The 24,080-nt window shown below is 40.8% G+C and overlaps 1 protein-coding gene across 1 annotated transcript; it reads right to left on the bottom strand.

The window, feature by feature from the left end:
- Positions 1-488: 488 nt before the first annotated feature.
- LOC112108205 (receptor-interacting serine/threonine-protein kinase 2-like) lies at positions 489-23,148 on the bottom strand. Its single transcript, XM_024202236.1, has 12 exons — positions 23,025-23,148; positions 19,314-19,491; positions 15,198-15,351; positions 14,790-14,945; positions 14,427-14,569; positions 11,286-11,335; positions 8,155-8,316; positions 7,153-7,238; positions 5,943-6,011; positions 5,616-5,775; positions 3,702-3,908; positions 489-2,363 (listed from the first exon to the last, which is right to left on the bottom strand). Exons 1-12 carry the CDS (start codon positions 23,146-23,148, stop codon positions 2,041-2,043), a joined length of 1,812 nt encoding a protein of 603 aa, XP_024058004.1. The 3' UTR covers positions 489-2,040.
- Positions 23,149-24,080: the final 932 nt, after the last annotated feature.

Genomic DNA, 24,080 nt, shown 5'->3' with positions numbered 1-24,080 from the left:
TTATATACATGGAAATCCACATCCGCGGATCCTTTTTGTGGATTGCATGTGGATACAAATTTTATATCCATGCAGGGCTCTACAAATTCATGTGCGATTAGCTGTCCACTACCGCCACTTACAGGTCTCTTGATCACTATTACTGCTTACCTAGTTTGTCCCACATTGCATCTCTGGGGTTCAGATTTTCAGCAGATGCATTAGACTGCATTTTTTGAAGATGAATCTGTATTATTTTCTGGCTATTTATTTCTATCCACTCGGTCTGCTTTATTTCTGAGGATGCTAAACATTTAAAAGACCACTTAGGAAGTAAATCTATTATATTAATAGATATTTGTATAATGGCTTTCACTTAACTTACAGAAAAAACGTTGTTAGTATGGGTTGCTGAGGTTCTCTGTAACTGCATGGAAGTAAACAGAAATGAAAGTTTTGTGCATATCTGAAATCTTTCAGAGACTGATCGAGGATATGGGTGGACAAAGACTAAGTTATGCATTAAAATCAGGCAGTCATTTCAAAATATATCATAAACTAGGGTTGTCTACTGCCCCATCATGTTATGTAGAAGTTTAAAAACTCCAATACAACAGTTGAATGGAATGATTCCTGATACCTGATATTTAAGTCTTGACAATTGTGCTTCCTTCCACAGAAGGAAGGAATACAGTGGAGGGACTCGTTCCTTTTTTGACCAGTGACAAGAGCCCTATGTTGTACCAAAAGCTGTTCTGTGGTCTGTTGGAGAAACAGATGTCTCTCATTTAAAATGTAGCATGAAACATTAAACTTCTAGGAGCTAGAAAGTTGCCTCCCTTAATAAAGTAAAAAATGACATTTCTAACACACTTTGACACTGCTTTAAATTTTAGCCATTTTTATTGTCACAAAGCAGCCTTAAGACAGTTTGACTGAATTTTCTAAAATGTTGATTTTAAAACTTCTAAAGCTAGTGGTTTTAAATTATATCATGTGGAATAAATAATCCCTTGTATAAATATGCCTTAAAATACTCCACTCCTGCATTTAAGATTCCAACACATCAAACCACAGGATTAATTGAACATCTTGGAAATGAAAAGAACAATTGCAATGTAGTGAAACAAAACAATGTAGCTTGGCATCTGAAATATCTATACATCTTGTAATGATAATGTTCCTGGGCTTATCCAGTGCCGTGAATATTGCAGGCATCCTACGGTACTTTCTAATGGAGGCACCTTGCACACTTCATTTTCATTTTAACTAAGATAATATTTGATGTTCGTATCTTTATTTACAGTTCAATGGAACTGTCCTTCCAAAGTGGCCAGTTTGGCACCTCTTATCTCACAGCTTAACTTCACATTGTATACCTGTATCATTCATAAACTGAACAACATTAACATGCTGTATCCAGGTAACTTTAACTTGTTTATGGCCATTTTATTTCAAAAGAGTTTCTGAATTTGCACCTGCTAAATGTAAGTGTACCAGTTTACAAGGACAAATGAGCATTTGTGCAAGAAAAATTTAAAAAATGATTCAGTTTGCAAGATGGTAAATTTCAAAGGCTCGTTTGAAGCGATCCTGAAAACTTATTCCTGAATGCTTTTCACTTTCACTGTGACAGCTTGCTTGGCTGTTGGCAAAAGCAGCTTCTTTCTTCCTTCCCAGGCAGCAGCCCATCCTTAAGTGCCTTTCAGACTTGGAAGAGCTTAGCATCAGTCTTCCTCTCAACCATCCACCAATAAGTCACAATCAATTTACCTCCATTAAGAAACCAGGAAATAATAAGTGACATGTGACTTGAACTAGACTCTGGCATACTCCCATAATCCTACCATCTCAGAGGTCCAAGTTGGAATATATATTACCAGGCTCTGTTATTTCTGCAGGCAATGGGTGTCTTGAACTCTTAGAGGACTAAAGTCACTGAGCAGTAGGAAAAGGAACAGACTTTTTAGTCAGTGGGTAATGAGAAATGAACATGAATTAATGTCATTCCAAGTTACCAGTGCACCAATCCATGAAATATGCCATGAAAAATAACTTAAGTCACTGCAGTCGTCTATTTAATTTAGCAGAGCTGTCTGTGATGTGGCTGCCTCGTGCCAGAGGGCTACATTTGCTAGTTGAGAGTACAGTCACTACAATCTGAGCTGCCCCCTCTCCAAGGCAGAGGCAAGTGTCCAACAAAGCACGAGCGCGGCTGGTCAGGGTGGGGAAAGAGGTGATCATTTCATAGTCCATTTTAGACAACACTCGCTGGGAGCGAAGGACATCAAGAATGTGGTTGAGGCGCCCTTCTGTCATGCAGCTCAAGATAGTCTGTCGCCCACAGGCTAGGATCTGGCAGCAGTTGCCTTTGCAGCAAGGACCTTGAATAAAAAGGAACAAAATTAGATACGCCAAACTGTCAGACTTTTTCATTAAACTGTTAGCTAGTGGCAGCATTAATGTCAAGAATGAAGTGACTAATGGAAATGTAAGTTCAGTGGAGCAATAGGAGCTGATGAAGAGTTCATTTACTTGCAGTCTCTATTCAAAACTAGCACTGATCATAGACCCAGACCACAGAAAATAATATTTAGTGAGTGAGATGACTTAAGGGGAGGGGATTCCCAGGTCTGATCCTGGTAATCTATCATCTGTATAACTGTTATGTAAAGAAGTTTAGCTATGTCTAGAGAGTATTAGTCTACCCAGTAGAGGCTGGAAGAGCAGAAGGCACCATAGACAGATCTGAAGGATAGTACTGTTCAATACTCTCATTGCTTCAGTGGGAGATGGAAGCATCTTAGAAGGTGCATACACCAAAACCAGATCTATGCAGAAACTGCATTAGGCTGCCCTTCCAGTAAGGGAAAGGAAATAAGAAAAGGTCACCTGTACTTAGGAGACCATGCCTCAGTCTTCCTAGTCTGTTACCAATTGGGCCATGAGTTGAATTGTCTTAGTTTACAGAAGGTCTTTTGTTGGTTTGCCCAGAAACATGTCCCCAGCATCCAACAGATCAGAAGAATGTCCAGCTTGTTGGAGATCACCATGGTTCAATTTGTCAAAGTGAAAAACTTGTTTTTACAAACTTTTTCATTATGGAAAAAAGAGGCAGCTTTCACAGACCAAAAGTCAGCCTTATTCATATCTGCTCAGTAGGAAGATTGAGGCCTTTTTCGGGTCTTGCCCAAAGAAAATATAAAAATGAGGTGGAAGGGAAGTATTTTTCCAACTAACCTTTTGCATCCCCAAGAACTACCTTGCTGGAGATGTTTGAAATTGTCACAATGAAAGGTTAAACCACATACAGTGGATTTTTTCCCCATTTGTTATAACCTCAGTGGGCCTATTTCACCATAAAACTTGCTATATTTTGTGAGGTTTTTCTTTAGACCCCTTTCCAGTGAAAGTCCACTTCTGAACAATGTGCCTATTCTGAACAAAAGTTGGCTTTGAAGGCCAAAGTCTGAGCTTTTAGTAACACAGGAATTGCCACACTGGAACAGACCCATGGTCCATCTAGTCCAGTATCCTGTTTCTTACAATGGTAAGTACCAGCTTCAGAGGAATTACACTAATTACCAGTAAATACACAAGAATATGGCCAAAGTACAGTTTTTATCTGAAACACTGGCTAAAGTGTGGCAAAATAAAATATTACTATACCACATTGCCAGGAGCTTCTGGTTCTTGGACCAAACTTTTCTTTGGAATCTCACCTGTTAATGTTTGTTCACACTGTGTGCTTTGAAATTGGCTATGATGAGGGCTGTGCTCAGGTGGCAGCGATAACTGTAGTGCCTGCTGCTGCCACAGCTTTGGGTCCCTTTGACACTGACCACCATCTTCTCTGCTTGCGTGTGGATCAGAGGTACAAGGAGTGGGAAAGGAATGCTGCAGCGCTGATTCTCTACTACCTGGATGAGCTGGGAACAAATAAAGATGGGTGAGATAAGACTTTTAAACTGGACTACAGCTGAACATAATAGAGATTCATCAATGGATAGTTCCGGATCTCTAATTTAAACAGAGTTTAGAGGACTAACTTGTCTGTAAATATTACATCCTGTGAACACTTGCTGCTAGATCCTCCCTCTTATGAAGTTTTTACATTTGTTATGTACATACTCCATCTCTCACACTTTAAGAAAATTGTTTTATGCAAGAGTATGGATGATGAATTCCCAGGAGCGGAGCATCATCTTTTCATGCAGCATAACACCTCTGTTACACTACACGTAATGGGACTGTTGTATACGGCCAAATAATAAATTTTTATTTGTAAAATTAGAAATGTATAAGGGACACTAAACTTAAATCATATATTGCAAAAAGTATGTGCATGGGTTACTGAATTAAAAGTGGATTTTTTTTTTAATCTCGAATATTGTCTCATACTTTGTTCCTGCCCCCAAAGAACTACAATCTTTTTTTGTTATGTTTGTACAGCGTCTAGCACAATGGAGCCCTGGTCCTTGATGGAGCATCCTTGATACAAATAAATTAATAACATTGCAGTTGAAAGTCTAGGTCAAATGTTTCAACTGAGTTTTAATTCTAGAAACTCTTCTATGGGTTGTAGATTTTATAAAAGTTTTTAAAAAATGTAAACTTTGGGCTACATTTAAGTTGTCAGTGTCCTTTTAACTTGTTGATTATAGTTGTGGACTACTGTAAATTTGTGGATGAAGTTGAGGAAAATCCTGTTCTACCCAAAAGGAACAGCCACTAATCTATTTCAGTACTAAGTATTAAGAAACCTGTATCATAAGTCCCATGTATTCAGAGGTTACCAAAGATAGATAATAGATTTTCTGTGGCTCAGATCTTGTAAACAAAACCATCAAAACAAAACCCACCTCCAGTCCGCTTATATACATGAAATGCACATGGATTTAAATACTTTGTCAAACATTTGCCAAGACAAGCCCACAGTGAAAAAACCGAAGGATATGGTTAGGTAGGAGTGGCTAATATGAATCATTCGTTCTCTTCTGAAGAGATGGGACTCTTCCAAAGCAATTACTTTCTAATGCGGAGACATTTGACAGCAGGTATTAGAAAGTAGAGAAAAGTACTGTGGTGATTGAGGGCCAAATAAGTATCTTGGTAGAGGGCTAGATTCACTCATGGTGGCAAAGGCAAAAGAAATTGCACCTCTCTGTTCCAGCAGGGTCCACTAGACCCAGGATGGATTTGCTCTCTGGGGAAGAGCAGGCAGTTCTTGGAATGCCAGGGAAGGGCAGCTTTAAGTTGTGGTCAGAGTGCCACAGGTGTCTGACTGGTGGAGGGTGTTCAGGGTGTACACTAAATCAGCAAATTCTATGGCTGCCTGGTTTACACCACTGAACCCACTGAATGTCCACTCACGTATGGGAATACACTGGCTAGTTGTGAGTTCTCCCTGTGGAGGAATGGTTGCAAAAATCTTGCACCGCTGCAATTCTCAGGGCAGACTCTTGCTACTGCAGAGAAATCTGTTGCTCTGGTTATATCAAGAGTTATATCACAGTTGCACTCCGAAGAGGGAGACATTTGGCATGTTTTTATGGATACTGAGCCAATATGTAATTGTTTAATATTTTTATAGTACTTGGAGGTAAAAACATCTTAAGCTGATCAGTCCTACATACCTTTTTTGTGTGTTGTGTTTGGCGCTGTGATATCTGCAAATGCCATCTGATTAGCCTTCTCTCTTCCTGCAGGGCTGTCAAGAACAGTTGACAATCTCTGTGCTGTTAGATGGACACTCTTGTCGATAAGCCGGTTGCTGTTTTTCTGTGCACAGATGACCTGACAGGGATGAAAATGGATAAGAAATTACTTCTAGCTTCTTGATAGAAAAGATCTCCCTTACTAGGCAGACTCCCTTAGGGAGTCTAAGTGCCTAAGTCACTTTTGATAATGGGACTAAGATACCCTTGAAAAAATTTCCTCCCCAAGTGCATATGTTTGCTCACCTCTAGATTGTGCACATGTGTCTGAAGCATGTGTGGAACTGAGCCTTTGCAGGCATTTACTGCTCTCTCCTGAAACAAACAAACAAACCCACTAACTTAGTAAAATATACACAACATTCAGTCCAAATGAAACTAAAAAAATCATACACTGAATATTCATGGAGGTACTGTCAAAATATCAGGCACATACACCACATGATCTGCAGCTAGGAGTAAAATCAACCAGAGTACAGTTCTATTACCTACTGAAACAATATTGGGTTGTTTTGCCTTTCTCTACAGGTATTTATTTCATACTCATCACTGTGGGCGTTGGGGAAAACAGGCTTTTTCGGTGCATTACAAAATCACGTCATAAATGTCATGCCACCACAAAGACCAATGCTTGGGAGCTCCTTCTCCTTTTATGGGGTACTTCTACATTTGGTCTTCCGCAAATCACACCTCCCATTTCTCAAATTGCAGCCTCTACAACTTCGAGTTCGGAAGAGATATTAAAAAAATCTCCCAAAATCTGGGATGCAAGACTACTCTCATCAAGTCAGAATCCAGCACAAGTGAGATAAAACCAGGAGACTTTTCGCATTTTTCACTTCACAGACTGTGAGTTTAGTACCATGAGAAATCCCAGCTGCATCAGTATCCTGTGCTACCTTCCCTCCAGGCTGTACTGACAACTGATCTTAATCCTGACATTAGACATTGCTCTGCGGTCCCAGACCTGGACCTGATGTAACTGAGACTAATATTCACTCACAGCTATGTTGTGGTCTGATTGATCTTGGGAATGGATACTAGGATGAAGCTGCATTTTACAAGTAACCTCAGGCAGAAACTGACTTGGGGACTTCAGAGATGACAGGCTAGTGCACTAACACATCTGGTTAACCTAAAACCATCCTTCTATTTGCTACTGCTGCAAGAACAGTGTGAGGGGGCCCTCCAACTGTCTGTGACTCATGCATACTTATCAGTAATACAGTATGGAGAGTCTCACTTGTGAATCCTGGATTAAACTTTTGAGGCTGAGTTTAAATCTTGGATCGACGTATTTTAGCTCTATCCGCTTTTAGGGACTGATCTTGACATTTTAACTTATAGCCCTTTGAAGCAATAACAAAGAGACAAACTCCTGTTTGATTTCAAAGATGGTAATCACGGAAAGCAGGCAATGCAATTGTATGGGACCAAATCTGAATTTTGCACTAACCTTTGCATCAATCAAACTGTAGATTGCACTGGAAATCTTCTCCTTGCTAAAAGCACTCAAAATTCTCCTTAAGAGTTCCACACATTCTGTGGGAAGAAAAATGCATTTTAAATACAGGATGTATGCGTATCCAAATAAGCAAATATCTATGCACCAATGTGCTTCCACTGATTTTTATTATTCTGTTGCAATCATATTAAAATCTTTTAAATCACCTCTAAGTAACTTTGCCTTATATATATATTTTTTTGATCTAATATAAACAAATTAGGATCAGATTATCAGAAATGTGCACACAAAAACCTGCATATTTGTACCTAATTTATTCATGACTGCACAAAGCAATCACAGTAAAAGCATGTGCGGATGGCTAGTTGGACACTTCTGTGTACAAGTCTGAAAAATCTGGGCCATAGTTTATCATTCATGTTTCAGGGCTGTCTTTTTAGAAACAGAGGATTAGATCCTCAGATGGTATAATATAGCTACTCTGACTTAACCAACAGTGGGATTTGCTCCAGTGGGAATGGTGATTACTTTGAGATGAGACTGTTAAAGGTAAATCAGCCATTCTTCAAATACTGAATTTAGCTGGCAATCTCCAGTAATTTCCTAGCCTTTATCTATGCTAAATTTACTACACTATATTTAAACTAAAAATCTTGAACTGACTAAGCCACCTTAGAGGAGGGCACGGCATCCTTATTAAAAAAAAAAAAAACCCAAACCAAAACACTACAGTATGCTGGTGACAGTGCCCCAACTGTTTCATCTCACACTGGGGTTACAACATTCTATTGTGCCATCATTACTGTACAATGATCTAGGACATTAAAGAGACAAGGTGAGTGAGGTGATATCTTTTATTGGACCAACTTCTGTTGGTGAGAGAGACAAGCTTTCGAGCTCACACAGAGCTTCAGGTCTACAACAACACTGCATTACTTAGGACACTCAGACTGTTTGTGATAGCAACAAGGGGGAGCAAATACTGAATGTTACCTGCAGTTTGGGGCCTGTAATCTGGGTCTTGGTGCCAGCACAGTATGATGAGCTGTAACAGCCTGTTTCTCTGAGGCAAATTGCTCTGTATATACTCTGCTTCAGTCCCAGGCCGCAGGCCACTACAGACTCCTGTCACAACTTCCAGCAGGTTTTTTTTGCCTGCAAGAGAATGAGAACATGTTATTTAAAAGTTAAAACCCTCAGAACTATTTTAAGATGATGTTTAGTGCAGGTTGTTTTCTGTATTTTAAAACTAAGACTACTCTTTAAAAACGAAAAATAAAAACCCAACAACACACTCTTAAGTAAAGCTGACCAACTGTGACAATACTCATTTATACCTACTGGCAGCAGTCCATTTATTTCTGGTTAGAAGGGTTGTTTAAGCAATAAGTCACAACTGGGTATGTAGGCATAACTGGTAACCTGAATGCACAAATACCCTATTTGCAGTTATAGTTACTGTGTGTGCAGCCTAACCACACAGTTCTGTATGCAATTCTGCGTGCAAATTTTAAAAAAAATTATTCCCTTTATGCACAAAAGAATCTAATTCTTCTGGGCAGCTACAAAATGGCAGTGAAAAAATATGAAAGCACCGCCTTGCATGAGTATATTGTATATAGTATTTTTAATCCGAGCCTGTAAAGTCTGTCAGAATGAAAGCTGTTAGGTAGATAAAAACAGAGTAATCTGCTAGGTGACTTGTGATCAGCAAAGACACTGGCTTATTCTGACATCATGTGTACACACACACACACAATTCACAAATGTGATTGCAAAATTACAGCATGCTTCCCCCCTCACCTCTCCCTATGGCATACGCCTGCATAGTCTGTACTTGGGAGCAGGCTGGTGGTTGAAATATACAAGTATGTAATTCTCATCTTCATTCATAGTAGAAAATGAAAGGCTGAACTTGTGGAACATTACATATGGAAAATGAGGTGTATGGAGTATTTGTTGATGAATTTTGCAGGAGCCCTGCATGTCTTGAGAAATCACTAGGGAAATTTGAAGAGATGTAAAATCATGAGCCTGTGGTCATTTAAGTTCCCATGGCACTCTTTGTAAGAATAAAGATGTTTGCTAGCCCTCATGTAATGGCCAGATTCTCGCTGGGGTAACTGCATCCTGCCTACCTTCATTCCCTCTGCAATTTTAGTTGGATACACGATCCTTCATTTTTTGTCCAAAAGGGCTGTGCAATGTTAGTGTGCGTTGAATAGTTATATGTTCCACTCGAGAGATGGTGAGTGAAGTGATTCTCATAAATAAATGTGTGTGTTAAATTGTAAAGATCTTTGGGGCCCTTTTGGATGACAGGTGCTATACAAATGTAATGTGACTTGTTGTAGAGTCATATTTAATAGAAATAGTCATTAAACAATTGCCAGGAAAAGTTCCACATCTTGCTGCTTTCAAAACCCCTGATTCTTGGGTTCTATAGTGTTTAGTGCACCATAGGCAAGCAGGTAGTTTCCTTTCCTTGGACCATGTAGTGAAAAAGAAAGTCCCATAGGTAGATAGACCTGGAGCCCTTGCCATTTTCCAGATAGAGGAGAGTACTAACTGTAATGTAGTTTGATAATCAAGTACAGAGGCACATACTTCTTCACATATGACTGCTCAAACTGAAATCTCATTGTTAGAGCAATCAGCTGTAAGAGAAGGAGAGTAAGAAGGATCATATTCAGGAACATGATACAGCACTGTCACTTTCATAGAACTCAAGAGAGACTAGAAGAAACCGATCCTTCTTTAAAGTATGTTTACTATAAGTTAAAAGGCGCCATGCTTTAAAGGAATGAGAACAGGACAGGAATCAGCACTCCAAAGTCTAGTTCTCAGCTCTGGCTGTCATGTTAAACAAATCATTTACCACTGCCTCAGTTTCCTTATTGGTAAAATGGGGATAATTTTCAGTCTATTATACAGTGCTTTAAAGATCTACAACTCTGTAAAATTCCTCATTTTCATTTTGTGGTATAAAATATGCAGAAAGTAGCATATTTTATAGTAATATAAGTCTAGCAGGAACTAAAAGTTCCTATTTGAGACCTGAAACTCTCCTTGATTTTTAAACATGTATAAAGGCTCAGTTCTACTCACTGGACAAGTTACTTGCCACTAAGGGCATGTCTACACTGATGTAATTTCCAGCTTGAGTAGGCCTACCTGCACTAGCTCTGATTGTCTGGGATTGTACTTGAGCAGGTAGCCCTTCCCACCACTCATGCTGCCATGGCTACACTTAATTTTTAGTGTGTAGTTGGATTAGAGCTAGCGCGGGTGTGTCACTCAAACTGGATATTATACTCTCCAGCTCCAGTGTAGACATACCCTAAAATGCTGCCTAATGTCAGTATGTTGGATTGTGATGTTAGTATGCTGAGTGTCACAAGCCAAAGAGCTGTTGCTATGCATTAAAGATAAGCAGAAAGGTCAAAATAACAATTTAATAGGGTGCTACAGTGAACAGGCTTAGGTAGTACATAGTAAAAACTATGCCATTAAAGCTACCCCTGAGAAGGTATCTGTTTCTTTTACAATAAGAATCTTCATTTGGGGCTAGTACTGTATTCCCTACAGGAGATGCAGAGCTATGGAACTGGGCATTATTGGGATACACAGTTGGCAGAATTTGGTTTTTTATAATTTTGACAGATAATACTGTTTATTTTTAATTTTTCCCCAATTGTATTCAATTTTTACAGTTGCAGAAAATTATGGGAGTGTCAGACAATTATTTAATGACAGTAGATGTTGAGGTTCAAAAAGCTAAAGTTTTATAACCATTCAAACACAAATTGCCAATATCACATGTCAAAATATACAAAGTAAATATCCTTAAATCAAACTCTAATAAGTTATCAAGCAGCATTTTTCTTACTTTGCCTATCTGTAAATTTCAACTATCATTGGAAATATATTTGTTAGTTTGTGTGTGTACGTTGAAATCAATATTTACTGACACACTGATCACAAATTAATCCTTCCAAGCACTGTAATAGGGATTTGAGATAAAGCGAGGTCTGAAAAGACAGGTCTGTTGGTATCAATGTTGCTTAGAGGAGGATAAATTCAGAAAAAGATAATTAACCATCAAGAAAGAGAGATATACATACCTTCAAAAGGTTTCTGTCTGCTTAAGCTTTCCCAACATAGCATTCCAAAGCTAGAGGCAAACAATAATGAAATTGTGCTTGTTAATTTGGAATCTGTGTTGATGTTGATTACTTACTGAAAAATTGAGTTCATTAGTTCAAGGGAAGGGTATTTTCCATGTTACACTAAGTTGGGGAGGGCAAACTACGGCCCGCGGGCCAGATCCGGCCCGTCACGGCTTTCAATCGGGCCCACAGGATTGCCAGCCCCGTGGTGCAGCAGGGCTAAGGCAGGCTTCCTGCCTGCCCTGGCCCTGTGCCGCTCCTGGAAGCAGCCGGCACCACATCCCTATGGCCTCTGGAGGAGGTGGCTGGGAAAGGGCTCCGTGCGCTGCCCTCGCCTGCAGGCTCCGCCCCGTGCAGCTCCCATTGGCCAGGAATGGGGAACCCCGGCTAATGGGAGCTTCGGGGGTGGTACCCACAGGAAAGGGCAGCGCGCAGCGGAGCCGCCTACCCCATCCCACCCCCAGGAGCCACTGCTGGACATGCTGGCCACTTCTGGGAGCAGCATGGGGCCAGAGCAGGCAGGGAGCCTGCCTTAGCCCCACTGCGTGCCGCTGCCACCCTGGAGCTGCTCGAGGTAAGCGGCATCAGGCCTGAGCCTGCACCCCTCCTGCACCCCACACCTCAACCCCCTGCCCTGAGCCCCCTCCTGCACTCCACACCCCCTCCTGCACCCCAACCCCCTGCCCTGAGCTCCCTGCAGCACCCCACACCCCTCCTGCACCCCACCCCTGGTCCTGAGCCCCTTCCTGCACACCACACCCCCTCCCACGCCCCGCACTCCCTCCCGCACCCCAACCCCTTGCCCCAGTCCTACATTCATGGCCCTGCATACAATTAAACCACCCAGATGTGGCCCTCGGGCCAAAAGGTTTGCCCACCCTTGCACTAAGCCCTTCCTTATTAGCAGGATTTCCATTTTTGCATACTATTATATTTCAGTTTCCAATTGAGCTGTCCTTATACAATACTCAAGGGATATAACAAAGACCAGCTAGAATTCTGTTTCAGGGGAAAGTCTTGCTCTTAAATTCTGTAGATTATTTTCTAAAATACCTCACCTAATTTCCATTTGTGGGTTTCAAAGCCTTTCACTTCCTCTTTTTTTGTTGTTGCAGTAATTATAAAGTGTTTGGTAGTGTTGAGTATATTGACAAGGGAATGAACTAGCTGACCCACTAAAAGCTTGATCCAAAGCCCAATGAATCTTTCTTTACATCAGTGAAATTTGCATCAGGCCCTAGATCTTTTTTTTCCATTTGTAACTTCTAGGAGATGTCACTGTAGCATTTAAATGTACTTAAATCAACATCAATATTGGTGTAAAAACACTTGGATATATACGCAAAACAAATATATTCCATGTCACACCACTGCTGGACACGCACAGGTCTCATGCAATACCAGTCACTTCCAAACATCTATAATTAAAAAGGTGTGACACCTGAGAATGGGAATTATGCCATCTGAAAGTGAGCCTTTCACTCCTTTCCTGTTTGAGCCTCATGTATTCTTCATGGACAACAGAGGAACAATCACATCATTCATAGGTGTTATTAAATACATATATAATATGTATATTGATGACAATAGAAAAGGAGCTGAAGTTGTTGGCTCCATAACAAAAATAAAAGCTCTAACACTAGAAAATTGGCCATACGTAATACAGGTCTGTCGCATCTTACGCGCATTTAACATGAGCGAATTCAGCTTTACGTGGTCGGCAAAAACAAAACAAAAAAGAGAAAAATAACAATTTAAATACTGTTCCTGTAGTGCGGGCGATTCCACCCGCCATTACACTCAATGTAATTTTGACTATACACGGTTTTCGCTTTACGCGCTGACTGCGGAACGTAACCCCAGCGTAAGATGAGACAGACCTGTATTAGGTATAAAGGTTGTCATAGACTCTGTGGTGCCAGCCATGAAGATATATGTCCATAGAGTTACATAGTTGCTATTTTTGGATTGTCATTCATCCAGAGTATCATGTATGTGCCCTTTGGATGTGTGGCAGACAAGATGGCGGAGTAAATAACATGCATTCTTTATGTAAGTCACTTCAGTTAAAAGTTAATGCCTGATTAGGAATAGCGAGTTTTTTCAGAAGAGATTCCACAGGACCTTAAAGGGACATCATCAAGATAAAAATCATATTCTTATTTTTAACTAGATTTCAACCAAGCATCCAATAATTGTGCCTAAATATTAAATAGTGGCACAACTGTCTACACCACCAACAGCAGCCATTTAAAAATCTAACTACCTGACTTGCTGATATTAGGTTTCTAAGTGGATTGCACTTGTGTGTGCAAATAATTGTGTCTACAGTTTTGGCACCTACATTGGACATTTAGGCCCCAATGCTAGCGTTTATGAAAAGAATCTTCAGATATTTATAAAACTTTATATTATTCAAACTGAAAGAATTTGGAAACTTAACTCTGGCTGTTTGATTACCTGATGTCTAAGGCATGCCTATTTTTGTAGGCAGATTAAGTTTTGTGCAGATAGTTGAAAATACAGAATCAGTTTAGTAACTACAGTTGAAAGTTTGGTCTCTGATCTGAAAAGGGTATGTTTAAAAAAAACATAAGTTTTGCTAAAAATTAGTCCTTCACCTACAAGGATTTGTCACTCTCTCCTTGTGTGCATAGAACTCCTTTTAATTTATTCAAGTAAATCTAATATAAGCATCAAGATGAGAATCTACTTCATAGCATGTCATCCGCAGCAGTATTCTACTTTTTTACTGTAAATTAATATTTTGAAGCTGAAGTTTGGCAATTGCTTAACCTAAAGGTATGGCCATAAGTATTAATTTTTAATATAACAAATTGTATTGAAATAATTTCCTTCAAACATTAGGAATTTCAAGTTTAACTAAATGCTGCAATATTCCTAGTCTGGAATGTTATGCAGATATGATACGTGTAACAGCTGTTATTTGAATGGAACACTGTGACCTGTAGGTTTCACTGTAGTATAATTTTACAATATTTTATTGAAAGAAACATTTAATTCAATACTATGTGAATTGCTCTCCAGAAGTAGGTCTCCTTTAGCTATAACTTTCCCTTAAAAACCTGTACTAACCTGTAAATATCTCCTTCTTGTGAGGGTACACCTCCTTCAAGTATTTCAGGAGAGTGGTATACCAAATCCCAGCAGCTTCTATTGCAGTTCTGCAGGACTGATCTTTGCTGCTTCCTCCAGGAGGTTAGACCATAATCTGTTATCTGTAGAGAAGGGTGAATGGTGAATTGTAGCAACAATATGGCATTATTGGTATCAAATATTGATCTGGTATTTTATGTTAGGACAGATGTCTGATAAATAATCCTATAATCAAGCATATTAGAAGTTGTTCTGGTTTCATGTCAAGAAGTTGGAGAAGTTGTTCTGGTTTCATGTCAAGAAAATAATGAAGACAAAAAGCTAAATGTAAAAGGGCCTCACCTTAGCTCTATATTGTGTATCCAAAAGGACATTGGAGGGTTTCAGGCTGTAGTGGAGGAGAGGAGGATCTAGCCTATGGAGATGATATAATCCTTCAGCCACATCTGACAGGATCCGCATGAGTAGGGGAAAAGGCAATTCTGGGTACAGGTGGTGCTAAAAATCAACATTTATTTCAGTGTAATATTCCATGATATATATAGATATGCATATATCTTTTAGAATTATAAAGCAGTCATTATTCACACTATCTATTGAGATCTACAGGTGAAAGGTATTAGCAACTCTATTGCAAAATGAATATCCATAACTGAGGTACAGTTTGCTCATTTTATTATTGCCCTTGCTTCTAAACAGTTTTAACACCCATAAAGGAGCCCCTCTAAAAGATCCCTACCTCTTCCTTACCTCGTGGATGAGCGAGTGGAGGGATCCATTGCACATCCATTCAGTCACGACCCCCAGAAGTCCCTGAGATTGGTAGATCCCAAGAGAAGGCAGGAGCTGTTCAGATTGAATGCGTCGTGTGTTTGCTACATCTTGGAGTAGCACCTTCAACTCACTGCAAGCAGAGAACAGGGGTTAAAGAGGCAGCATTTCAGACAGACATGCTGAGTAACAGTCATATTGTGTGATACTGGAAAGAAGGATGACTTGGTAGAGTTTTCCCACCACTACCATTATCTGGTGTTTAATACCAACAATGTTTTCTTGACTACAAAACATCTTTCACATTAAAACTGAAAAATGTACAAGAAAGAAGCTAGTTCCATTAGTATCAAAATATATTTATCAGGATCTAAAATGCAAGGGCAGGAAGAATGTTTGGGATAGTTAAACTAACTGAAGAAACAACCGCTCTGAACTGATTTTTTTTCCTGCCATTCCCCTAAAAGTATGCTTTCCTCACGCCATCAGTGAGGTCCCTTCTACACTGCAAATTTTACCAGCTTCAGTCATAGCCGGTCTTGCCTGTATGGATGGGATCAAACCACATCAGAGAGTAAAGGTAAAGCCATGAGGCCAAATTCAGACCTAGTGTAAGTGGTAGGTGTAACTTTAGGGACTTAGTGGAGCTGAATCTGCTTCTACTCAGATTGGATTTAGTCTTAAATTCAGTGGGATGTATTTTAAAAAGTATAAGGAAACCAGATTTTGCTAATCGGTAGAAGATTAAGACTATTTGAGAACTTTAGACAATAACCTCTTTGTTCAGTTGTACAATGGTAGCACTGATCTGTGGATCTGATCAGAATGTTCAGTTTCAAGGAAGATATATGAACTGGTTCTGCTACAGCCGGGGTGGCCAACCTCTGGCTCCGGACTCGGAGCCACGTGCGACTCTTCAGAAGTTAATATGCGGCTCCTTGTACAGGCACCGTCTCTGGGGTTGGAGCTACAGGCATTAACTTTCCAATGTGCAGGGGAGTGCTCACTGCTCAACCCCTGGCTCTGCCCCCACTCCACCCCTTCCCACACCCTCCTCTGAGCCTGCCATACCCTTGCTCTCCCCCCACAGAGACTCCTGCATGCCACAAAACAGCTGATCAGGACATGCAGGGAGGGAGGGAGAGGCGCTGATCAGTGGGGCTGCCGGTGGGTGGGAGGTGCTGGGAGGGTGGGGGAGGGGGTGGAGCTGACATATTACTGTGGCTCTTTGGCAATGTACATTGGTAAATTCTGGCTCCTTCTCAGGCTCAGGTTGGCCACCCCTGTGCTACAGGATCACTCCTCCCTAAGTTGCATTTAACTTTAAAAATATGATCCCATCTGCAATATGTTCTGAATTGCTGATTCTATGCATGAAATCTTCAGCCCATAGAAATCAATGGTAAAATTCAATGGGACCAGGATTTCAACCCCTGTCATTATTTTAAAGACTAACCCAGTTAGTGTTTCCTGCTGAAAAACAAATCTGTAGAGTTAGGAAGAGGGTCCAGCTGCACAGTTTGGCTTCTGATCCCAACTGTTCCAAAGTTTGGGAACTTAATTCAGTCCCAAACATCGCACACCATGTAAATCACAGATTTGCTATTCTATTCTAGGTATGTTTTTAGGCTGTAGGATATATTTATTGCAGTGGGTACTCTTTGATAAATCTTAAGATCTTAACTTAGATTCCTCATGCTTCAGCAAACTTCCGTTGAACTCAGTGACAGTCTCATTGACTTCAGTGGGAGTATGCCTAAGTAAAAACTGAGTAAACACATCAGGATTTGGCCTGATGACACTATTGGTAATGCTAGCACCCTGGACCCTATAGTATTTGCTTCCTAACTGTATGCAATGGCTCCTGGTCCCTGATCAGCCTCAGCAGCATGCAGGAGATTCTTTGATCCCTGAACTGATGCCCATTCCCTGATCTGTCCCATGTACTGGTGTAAGAGATTGGGAGATATCCGACAACTCCTCAAACTAGCATCTGCCTTCCAAACCAGCTCCTGTTCCCACTCCCCCCAGCAACTGCTAACATAGGAGGGAGACTATTTCAGAAAAATTCTCTAAAAACTATTTTAAGCTGGTGTGGATCAAATTTCCCACCCACCATTATATAGCCCAACACTGCTTGCCAGTGCCCGAGAGGCTGCTGGTAACTGCCCTTCTGCTGGAGCACAATACTGTGAAATGCATGGTGGAAATGTAAGACAGGGCAGCACAGTCCTATCATAGTAAAAGTTGCTTCCTGTATTCCTTTTTGTTGGAATCCTCTCTGGTGTGCATGTGATAGACAATTCAGGGAAGTATATAAAAATGCAGTTATAGGGAGAAGTGACTAAAAATTACATTGTGAGTTCCATATTTGGGGGTCACTGATTTCCAGATCAAATATATTTGTGAATGGATATTGCATGGGCAGTGGCAGTAACAGCACACTCAAGTTAGATGTGCAGCTGTGCAAGCACTTTTCACATATACAATTGAACATGCATTGTTTAGAAAAATCAGGCCAGGCAGTCCAAGTTGGATTCTTTTTTAAGGAAGGAAAACAGCCTTTTCATTGCAAACATAATGGATATTCAGTATGTTAATACCCATGTTTATAAATAAATTGTGGCTCCAAAATTTATATACAAATTGTGCTTATTTCTACCTCTTAACATCATTACTAACACTATGGATTTCTACCATTGGAATTAGGTTAGCAGTTCAAATGATGGGCAGGATAGAATCCATCTTATTCTCATTGCTGGGTTCACTCTACAGTGGTAATAGGGGGGGGGGGGGGGACGACAAACAGAGACTTGACATTTAAAGAGCAGATATGAGTAAGAAGGTTCATTTTCCCATAATCACTTTTATAACTAGAACAACACTTTAAATCCAGAAAGGAGAAAATAAATTATTGGCTTTTGTTGTCTGATGTAACTTTTTTTTTATTTAAACAAAAAGTGGGGAGCAAACAGGGGAAAGAGGGCAAGCCTTTTAGAAAAAACTACCAAATAAATATATTCTTATTTTAGATTAGTAAGTTATTGCACTTCTATTGAATTTAAAAAATAAAAAGCAGAACACTCAAACTTAATTTATTTTTGGCCTGATCCAACCTCCATGGAAGTCTTTCCATTGACGTCAGTGGGATTTGGATCAGGGCCCTGAGCCCTATAGAGGCCCTCACTAAAGACAGACTAGTTCTTGTTTCAAGATTCAAATTTGGATGCCATAAATGAAAGAATTTAGACTCAAGCACAACCAAAGACCAAACGTGGGAACCTTGGATGCAAGCACCCCAAGAATTTTAGGGGGTGTTTGAAATCTGAGTTGGATTAGATAAATTGTTCCTGTCTTTGTTTTGGAAAAAATGACCTCTCCATATACTACTTTAAGATATTTGAAATCTGAATTTTTCAGCTTAAGCATGCCGCCTAAAAAAACCAGCTAAGGACCTAAACTTCTCAGATACTAAAAAGACCATGTTCTGCTCTTGGATACCCTTTCAAGAAACTGAGAGCCTAATGAGTGCATTCACTAGAGTGATTTGGTCCCACACCATTAAAAAAATAGTATGGGCCTGACCTCATAATCCCTATAAGCCTGTGACTCCAATGAAATAAATTGGAGTTATGTGAGTGTTAGGCTGACATCCATTTGTGACAGAGTTTGTGGTTATGACTAATATATGCACTCAGTCCTATCTCTACTGCAATTGTCCATTCTCCCTTTCTTCTCGTATGTGTTCATTTATTCACCTATCAAGTTTTGTCTAAAACTTAGATTGTGAGCTCTTTGTGTTTGTTTGTATAGTGCATAGTACAACGGTGCACTGAACATGGATTGAAGTCCTTTGATGCAATCATAACACTATTAATAATGACTTCAGGATCAAGCCCCATTGTCATTACATATGTCAAATTTCTCACCTAGTGCAATTCAATATATTTCTTCCACTTTGTCTCTGTTAATCAGGTGGGAGTCACTGAAGTGGAAAGGTGACTGGGGTCAGAAATGCTACAGTCCATGTTGGTACCCTCTTTGCACTACTGTCCTCCTGAGCTGTTTATATAGTAAATTAAATATGACACCCACCTCTCAGTTGTATTCTGGCTGGTCAGCAGTTTCAGTGATATGTTAATATTCTGAGGAGCATGAAAGGCTTTGAGGGCGAAGCCAGAACTTGTCCTGGTGAAGATAAAGTTATCCAGCTCTTCCTGGGCTATTACGGGCATCAGATTGGCCATTTTCTGGCGTTTAGTGGGGGAGAGAACTGAAGAAAAACAGACATCCTTAGATTTGTTTTTGTTATCATTGCCAAGGTACACTGAAGTTACACCACGCTTTGTTCCCCAAACTACTCTTCATCTTCATTCAAAAGGCTTCGTATTACCATGCTCTGGGTCAAATTGTCCTTTAAAGATAGGGAAAAAATTTACCTACCACACAGGGACAGCCTGAGGTTTACTTACCATTTGTAAATATGAGGTGCTAAGTGCTCAATATTATGGCCAGTTCTCATTATAATCACCTGGAAATATGGGGGCACTATTTACATTAATATAATACAATGCTTGACTTCCAAGGATAGTGTTGTAATTTGGGGAAACAACAGATTAAAATTCTTACAGTTCCATGCTGGACAGAAAGATAATTCCCATGAAAAACTGTAATAATGCAGTAATCCAGTGTTTCCCAAACTTGGGACGCCGCTTGTTTAGTGAAAGCCCCTGGCAGGCCGGGCCGGTTTGTTTACCTGCCGCGTCCTCAGGTCCAGCCGATCGCGGCTCCCACTGGCCGCGGTTCGCTGCTCCAGGCCAATGGGAGCTGCTGGAAGCGGCGCGGGCCGAGGGACGTACTGGCTGCTGCTTCCAGCAGCTCCCATTGGCCTGGAGTGGCGAATCGCGGCCAGTGGGAGCCGCGATCGGCCAGAGCTGCGGACACGGCAGGTAAACAAACTGGCCCGGCCCGCCAGGGGCTTTCCCTAAACAAGCGGCGTCCCAAGTTTGGGAAACACTGCAGTAATCCATTCCAATCTACCTCCAGAGCCATGCCCTTTACAGATGTGCCATTATTTACTAGGATACTGTATGTCAACAGAACAGCAAAACAAAAGGCCAAATTCCCTGATGTGGTATATTGGCAAAACTCTACTGAAGCCAGTGGAGCTATGCCCATTTACAGCAGCAGAGAATTTGGCCCATTGGTTATATATAGTAGATCCCTAGGGCCACGTGCATATGTGCCTTAATACACATTGACTAGAGACAACAACCTCCCACACAGCCACTTTGCGTTAATGTATGAGTCAGGTGTTATTAATAACAGGTGAGGATGTTTTAAAAATATAGTGAGCATAAAACTCCCTGTACTTAGTGCTGAAAGAAAGCAACAAGAACAGACAGAGCTGAGACAAGGAAAAGAGAGAGGGAAGAAAAGGGGTCTTCAGAAGCCCATTTATGAGAATACTGCAGGGTTGGAGATCAGAGGGTCATAAGAGCTCAAAATGGAATGCTCCCCTCAGACTCAGCAGATTTCCACTAAGAAAGCCATGCCGGAATTAATGCTGCTCTAAACTGCAGATTTAAGTAGTGAGTAAGGGGTGTAAGTTGAGAACTCTCTTTTTAAGTTGAGGGTTCAGCTAAAGTGTGGTCTTGTGCTTCAGGTTTGCTTCTAGTTCCCAGCTCTGCCATAGAAAGCCTGTGTGATCTTGAGCAAATCACAATCTCTCAGTGACTCAGCCGAGCATCTATAAAATGGGGATAACCACACACCTTTATTTTATCCTTTGTCTATTTTGCCTAATTAAATTGCAAGGTCTTCCAAGCAGGGTCTGGCTGTTACACTGTATATTGATATCACCTAGATCAGTGGTTCTCAACCAGGGGTCTGGGGCCCACTCAGGGGCCGCGAGCAGGTTTCATGGGATCCGCCAAGCAGGACCAGCATTAGACTTGCTAGGGCCCAGGGCTGAAGCCGAAGCCTGAGCAACTTAGCTTCACAGGGCCCCAGGCAATTGCCCTGCTTGCTACCCCCTAAGGCTGGCCCTGGCTTTTATATGCAGAAAAAAGCAATTTTTGTGGCGCAGATGGGCCATGGAATTTTTATAGCATGTGGGGAGGGACTGAGAAAGAAAAAGGTTGAGAACCCCTGACCTAAAGCACAATGGGGTCCCAAACTCAGTTAATGCCTCCAAGTGCTACCCTAATTCATATAATAATCAGACTAAAATGTCCATTGGTTGACTAATAAAATTCCCCAGTCTAATGTAAGTTTGATGCAACAAGATGGGTTAGACCTTTTGCTTTTTATTTTAAACAACAACATTCTAGACTGAATCTGAAGGCACTAGCTGTGGTTCCTGCAGGAACTATTAAAACAAGGCACTCATTCAGTAGCTATATGATGGCCTCTCAGAATGACTTTGTTGGCTCAGTTCAGAGGCAGGCAGGGTTGTGACTGATCCTCTCTATGCTGCTATGAACGAATTATTGAGCTGGATCGCAACAACTACGTGGAAGGAAAGATTTCAGACACATGAGATTTCTCTGATGCCCAAAATGAAGAGGTTAAGAACATAATCTATTTTTTCATATACATCTGCTTCAAGCAGTGTACTTTGTAAAGGACACATCTTACATTTGCTTCAAGCAGTGTATTTTGTAAAGGACACATCCAATATGGCATGAGACCAACAGAGCCAGGCCAGTCATTTTACGTGCAAAATTACACAAAGCTCTTCCAAATCAGAGACAGGCAAAAAAAAAGAACCATTTATTCCTCAAATATTATGGGGATTGGATAAAGTGGAACCTAAATTTAGTTTTGGTTTCTGTGGAGAAAAATAAACAATCAAAAGGTTTGCAAAACCAAAATAATTTTTCATCTCTAAAAATGTGTAAAACCAGAACCGTTTACTCAAATCTCTAAATGTTCGGGTTCGAAAAAAGAGTCTAATAATAAACCTTGGCTCCAAATCGCTCCTGGTTTTGCTTATTTTTATTTTAAAAAGAGAACTAGGTAAAACTGGAATCAATTATTGAAACTTTAGTGGCACAAATAAAAAGAGAAGCAGATCTGAATCACCCCCGTATTTTGGTTTTGCAAAATCTAACCCTGACCAAAGAGGTTTTAGAATGACATGTTTTCACCACTTCTTGTTTTTATACAAATGAACTATAGCTAGAAGCAGGATTTCCCCCCATATATCTAGAGGTTTGGACAAGATTCTCAACTCATCTGTAAATTGCCGATTTACATCAAGTGAGGATCTGACCTTAAAATCAGAAACCCCAGTTTTGCTACCTTTACATACATTGAGAATTACCTTATTTCAGAACTAGTCAGTGGGACTAATCACAGATTAAAGTACTATTTAATGTCAGTAAGAGTGGCAGAATCCGTCCCTAAATGGGATGCAAAAGGATCCTTCATTGGGACAAAAAAGCTCTCAGCGCTGCACTACCAACAGCTCTGCTCTTCTGGGTATAGAGATTTTACTCCTTTTAAAATCCAATATCATTTTACTGCCCACACTACCATGTGGTTTCTAACCACAGCTTGTCAAGACTGGCAGTTTGAATGAGGAGGACTACAGAAAGTTGTGAGAGGCTTTAAATGTCTCATTGAAACACACTGGAAAATCCTGCATTATAAGAGCTAATCCTTTAAAAACGATCTTTACGCTTAATTCACAGTGAAAGTGTTTCCATCCATACGAGGGAAGTGTGGCTGGGGGCTGATTTAATGTTTCAGTGTACAAATAAAATAAGTGAAAACAAACATACAAAGAATATTGAGACTTACCTCCAGACGTGTGGGCATAGAGACTGAAGGAGTGAGCTAGTGCAACTGCAACAAAGAGCTGCGATCTGCCTGGAACAGTGATGCAATCACAGTTTAAGCCTTGCTGGGTATGAGTCAGCTGCATTGTTTATCTCCTCTTTTATTGGCTGCCTACACACATCCAAAATTTCCCCTCGTTGTGTGTGCAAACTGTAACTCCTTAGTGACTGCAGTCATCTAGGTTCTCTTCATGGGCTGGCCAGTTAATTGCTGAAATAGGCAAGAAGAGGTTATAGACAAGGTTAGAGAGGTTGAGTGGACACTGTGATGGCCACCACTACCAGTACGAAGAGACAACAATAAAACTGAGATGCATCAGAAACACCACCCTGGATCCAAATACCCCCCAAAACACAGGGATGTTCAAATCTGGATCCAGACTTTGCAAACCACCCTTATCTCTACAGTGGGGTGAACCAAAACCCAGATACAAAACCCGCTCAGCTTTGGTAAAGTTTGAATCTGAATTTTGTGGCTCCGGCCCATCTCTAAATAAAGACAAGGAAAATCCTTCCCTTTTTGGTTACAGTAGAGTGTGCACAGAGAAAGTGGATAGGTAGTAAAGGCTTGATCCTGCTAGGTGCTGGGCTGCATCCATTCTCACCAAAGTTAATGGAACTGGAGGGTGCTCAGCAACTAGCAGGATGGGAACTTTAAGGAGAAAACAATAATATTTTTGAGTGTCCAGCTTTATTTACAGAGTATCGTGTAAGTGTAGTTTTGTGAATGGTACCCTCTAAAGGGTCTGATCCAAAGCCTACTGAAGTTTATGGGAGTTTCTCTGTTATCTTCATTTGGCTTTGGATCAGCACCTAAATCAGGGGTGGGCAAACTACGACCTGCGGGCTGGATCCGGCCCCCCAGCTGTTTTAATCCGGCCCTTGAGCTCCCACTGGGGAGTGGGCTCCAGAGCTCCATCCGGGGAGCAAGGTCGGGGGCCGCTTCATGCAGCTCCCGGAAGCAGCGGCATGGCCCCCCTCCAGCTCCTACGCTTAGGGGCAGCCAGGGGGCTCCACT

This window comes from Terrapene carolina, unplaced genomic scaffold (genome assembly GCF_002925995.2).
Source record: "Terrapene carolina triunguis isolate 2854851 unplaced genomic scaffold, T_m_triunguis-2.0 Scaffold130, whole genome shotgun sequence".
Lineage (NCBI taxonomy): Eukaryota > Metazoa > Chordata > Testudines > Emydidae > Terrapene > Terrapene triunguis.
The sequence above is the reverse complement of the archived record's forward strand: the minus strand, read 5'-3'. Positions and strand labels throughout refer to the sequence as shown.

Bases quoted from the DNA above. Each gene is read 5' to 3' on its own strand.
- LOC112108205 (XM_024202236.1), bottom strand. From the start codon at position 23,148: ATGCAGCTGACTCATACCCAGCAAGGCTTAAACTGTGATTGCATCACT. The intron at 8,317-11,285 runs GTATGTATATCT...ATTCTCTTGCAG, and splicing joins CAGACAGAAACCTTTTGAAG to GCAAAAAAAACCTGCTGGAA. The intron at 7,239-8,154 runs GTAACATTCAGT...TTCTTCCCACAG, and splicing joins TTACAGGCCCCAAACTGCAG to AATGTGTGGAACTCTTAAGG.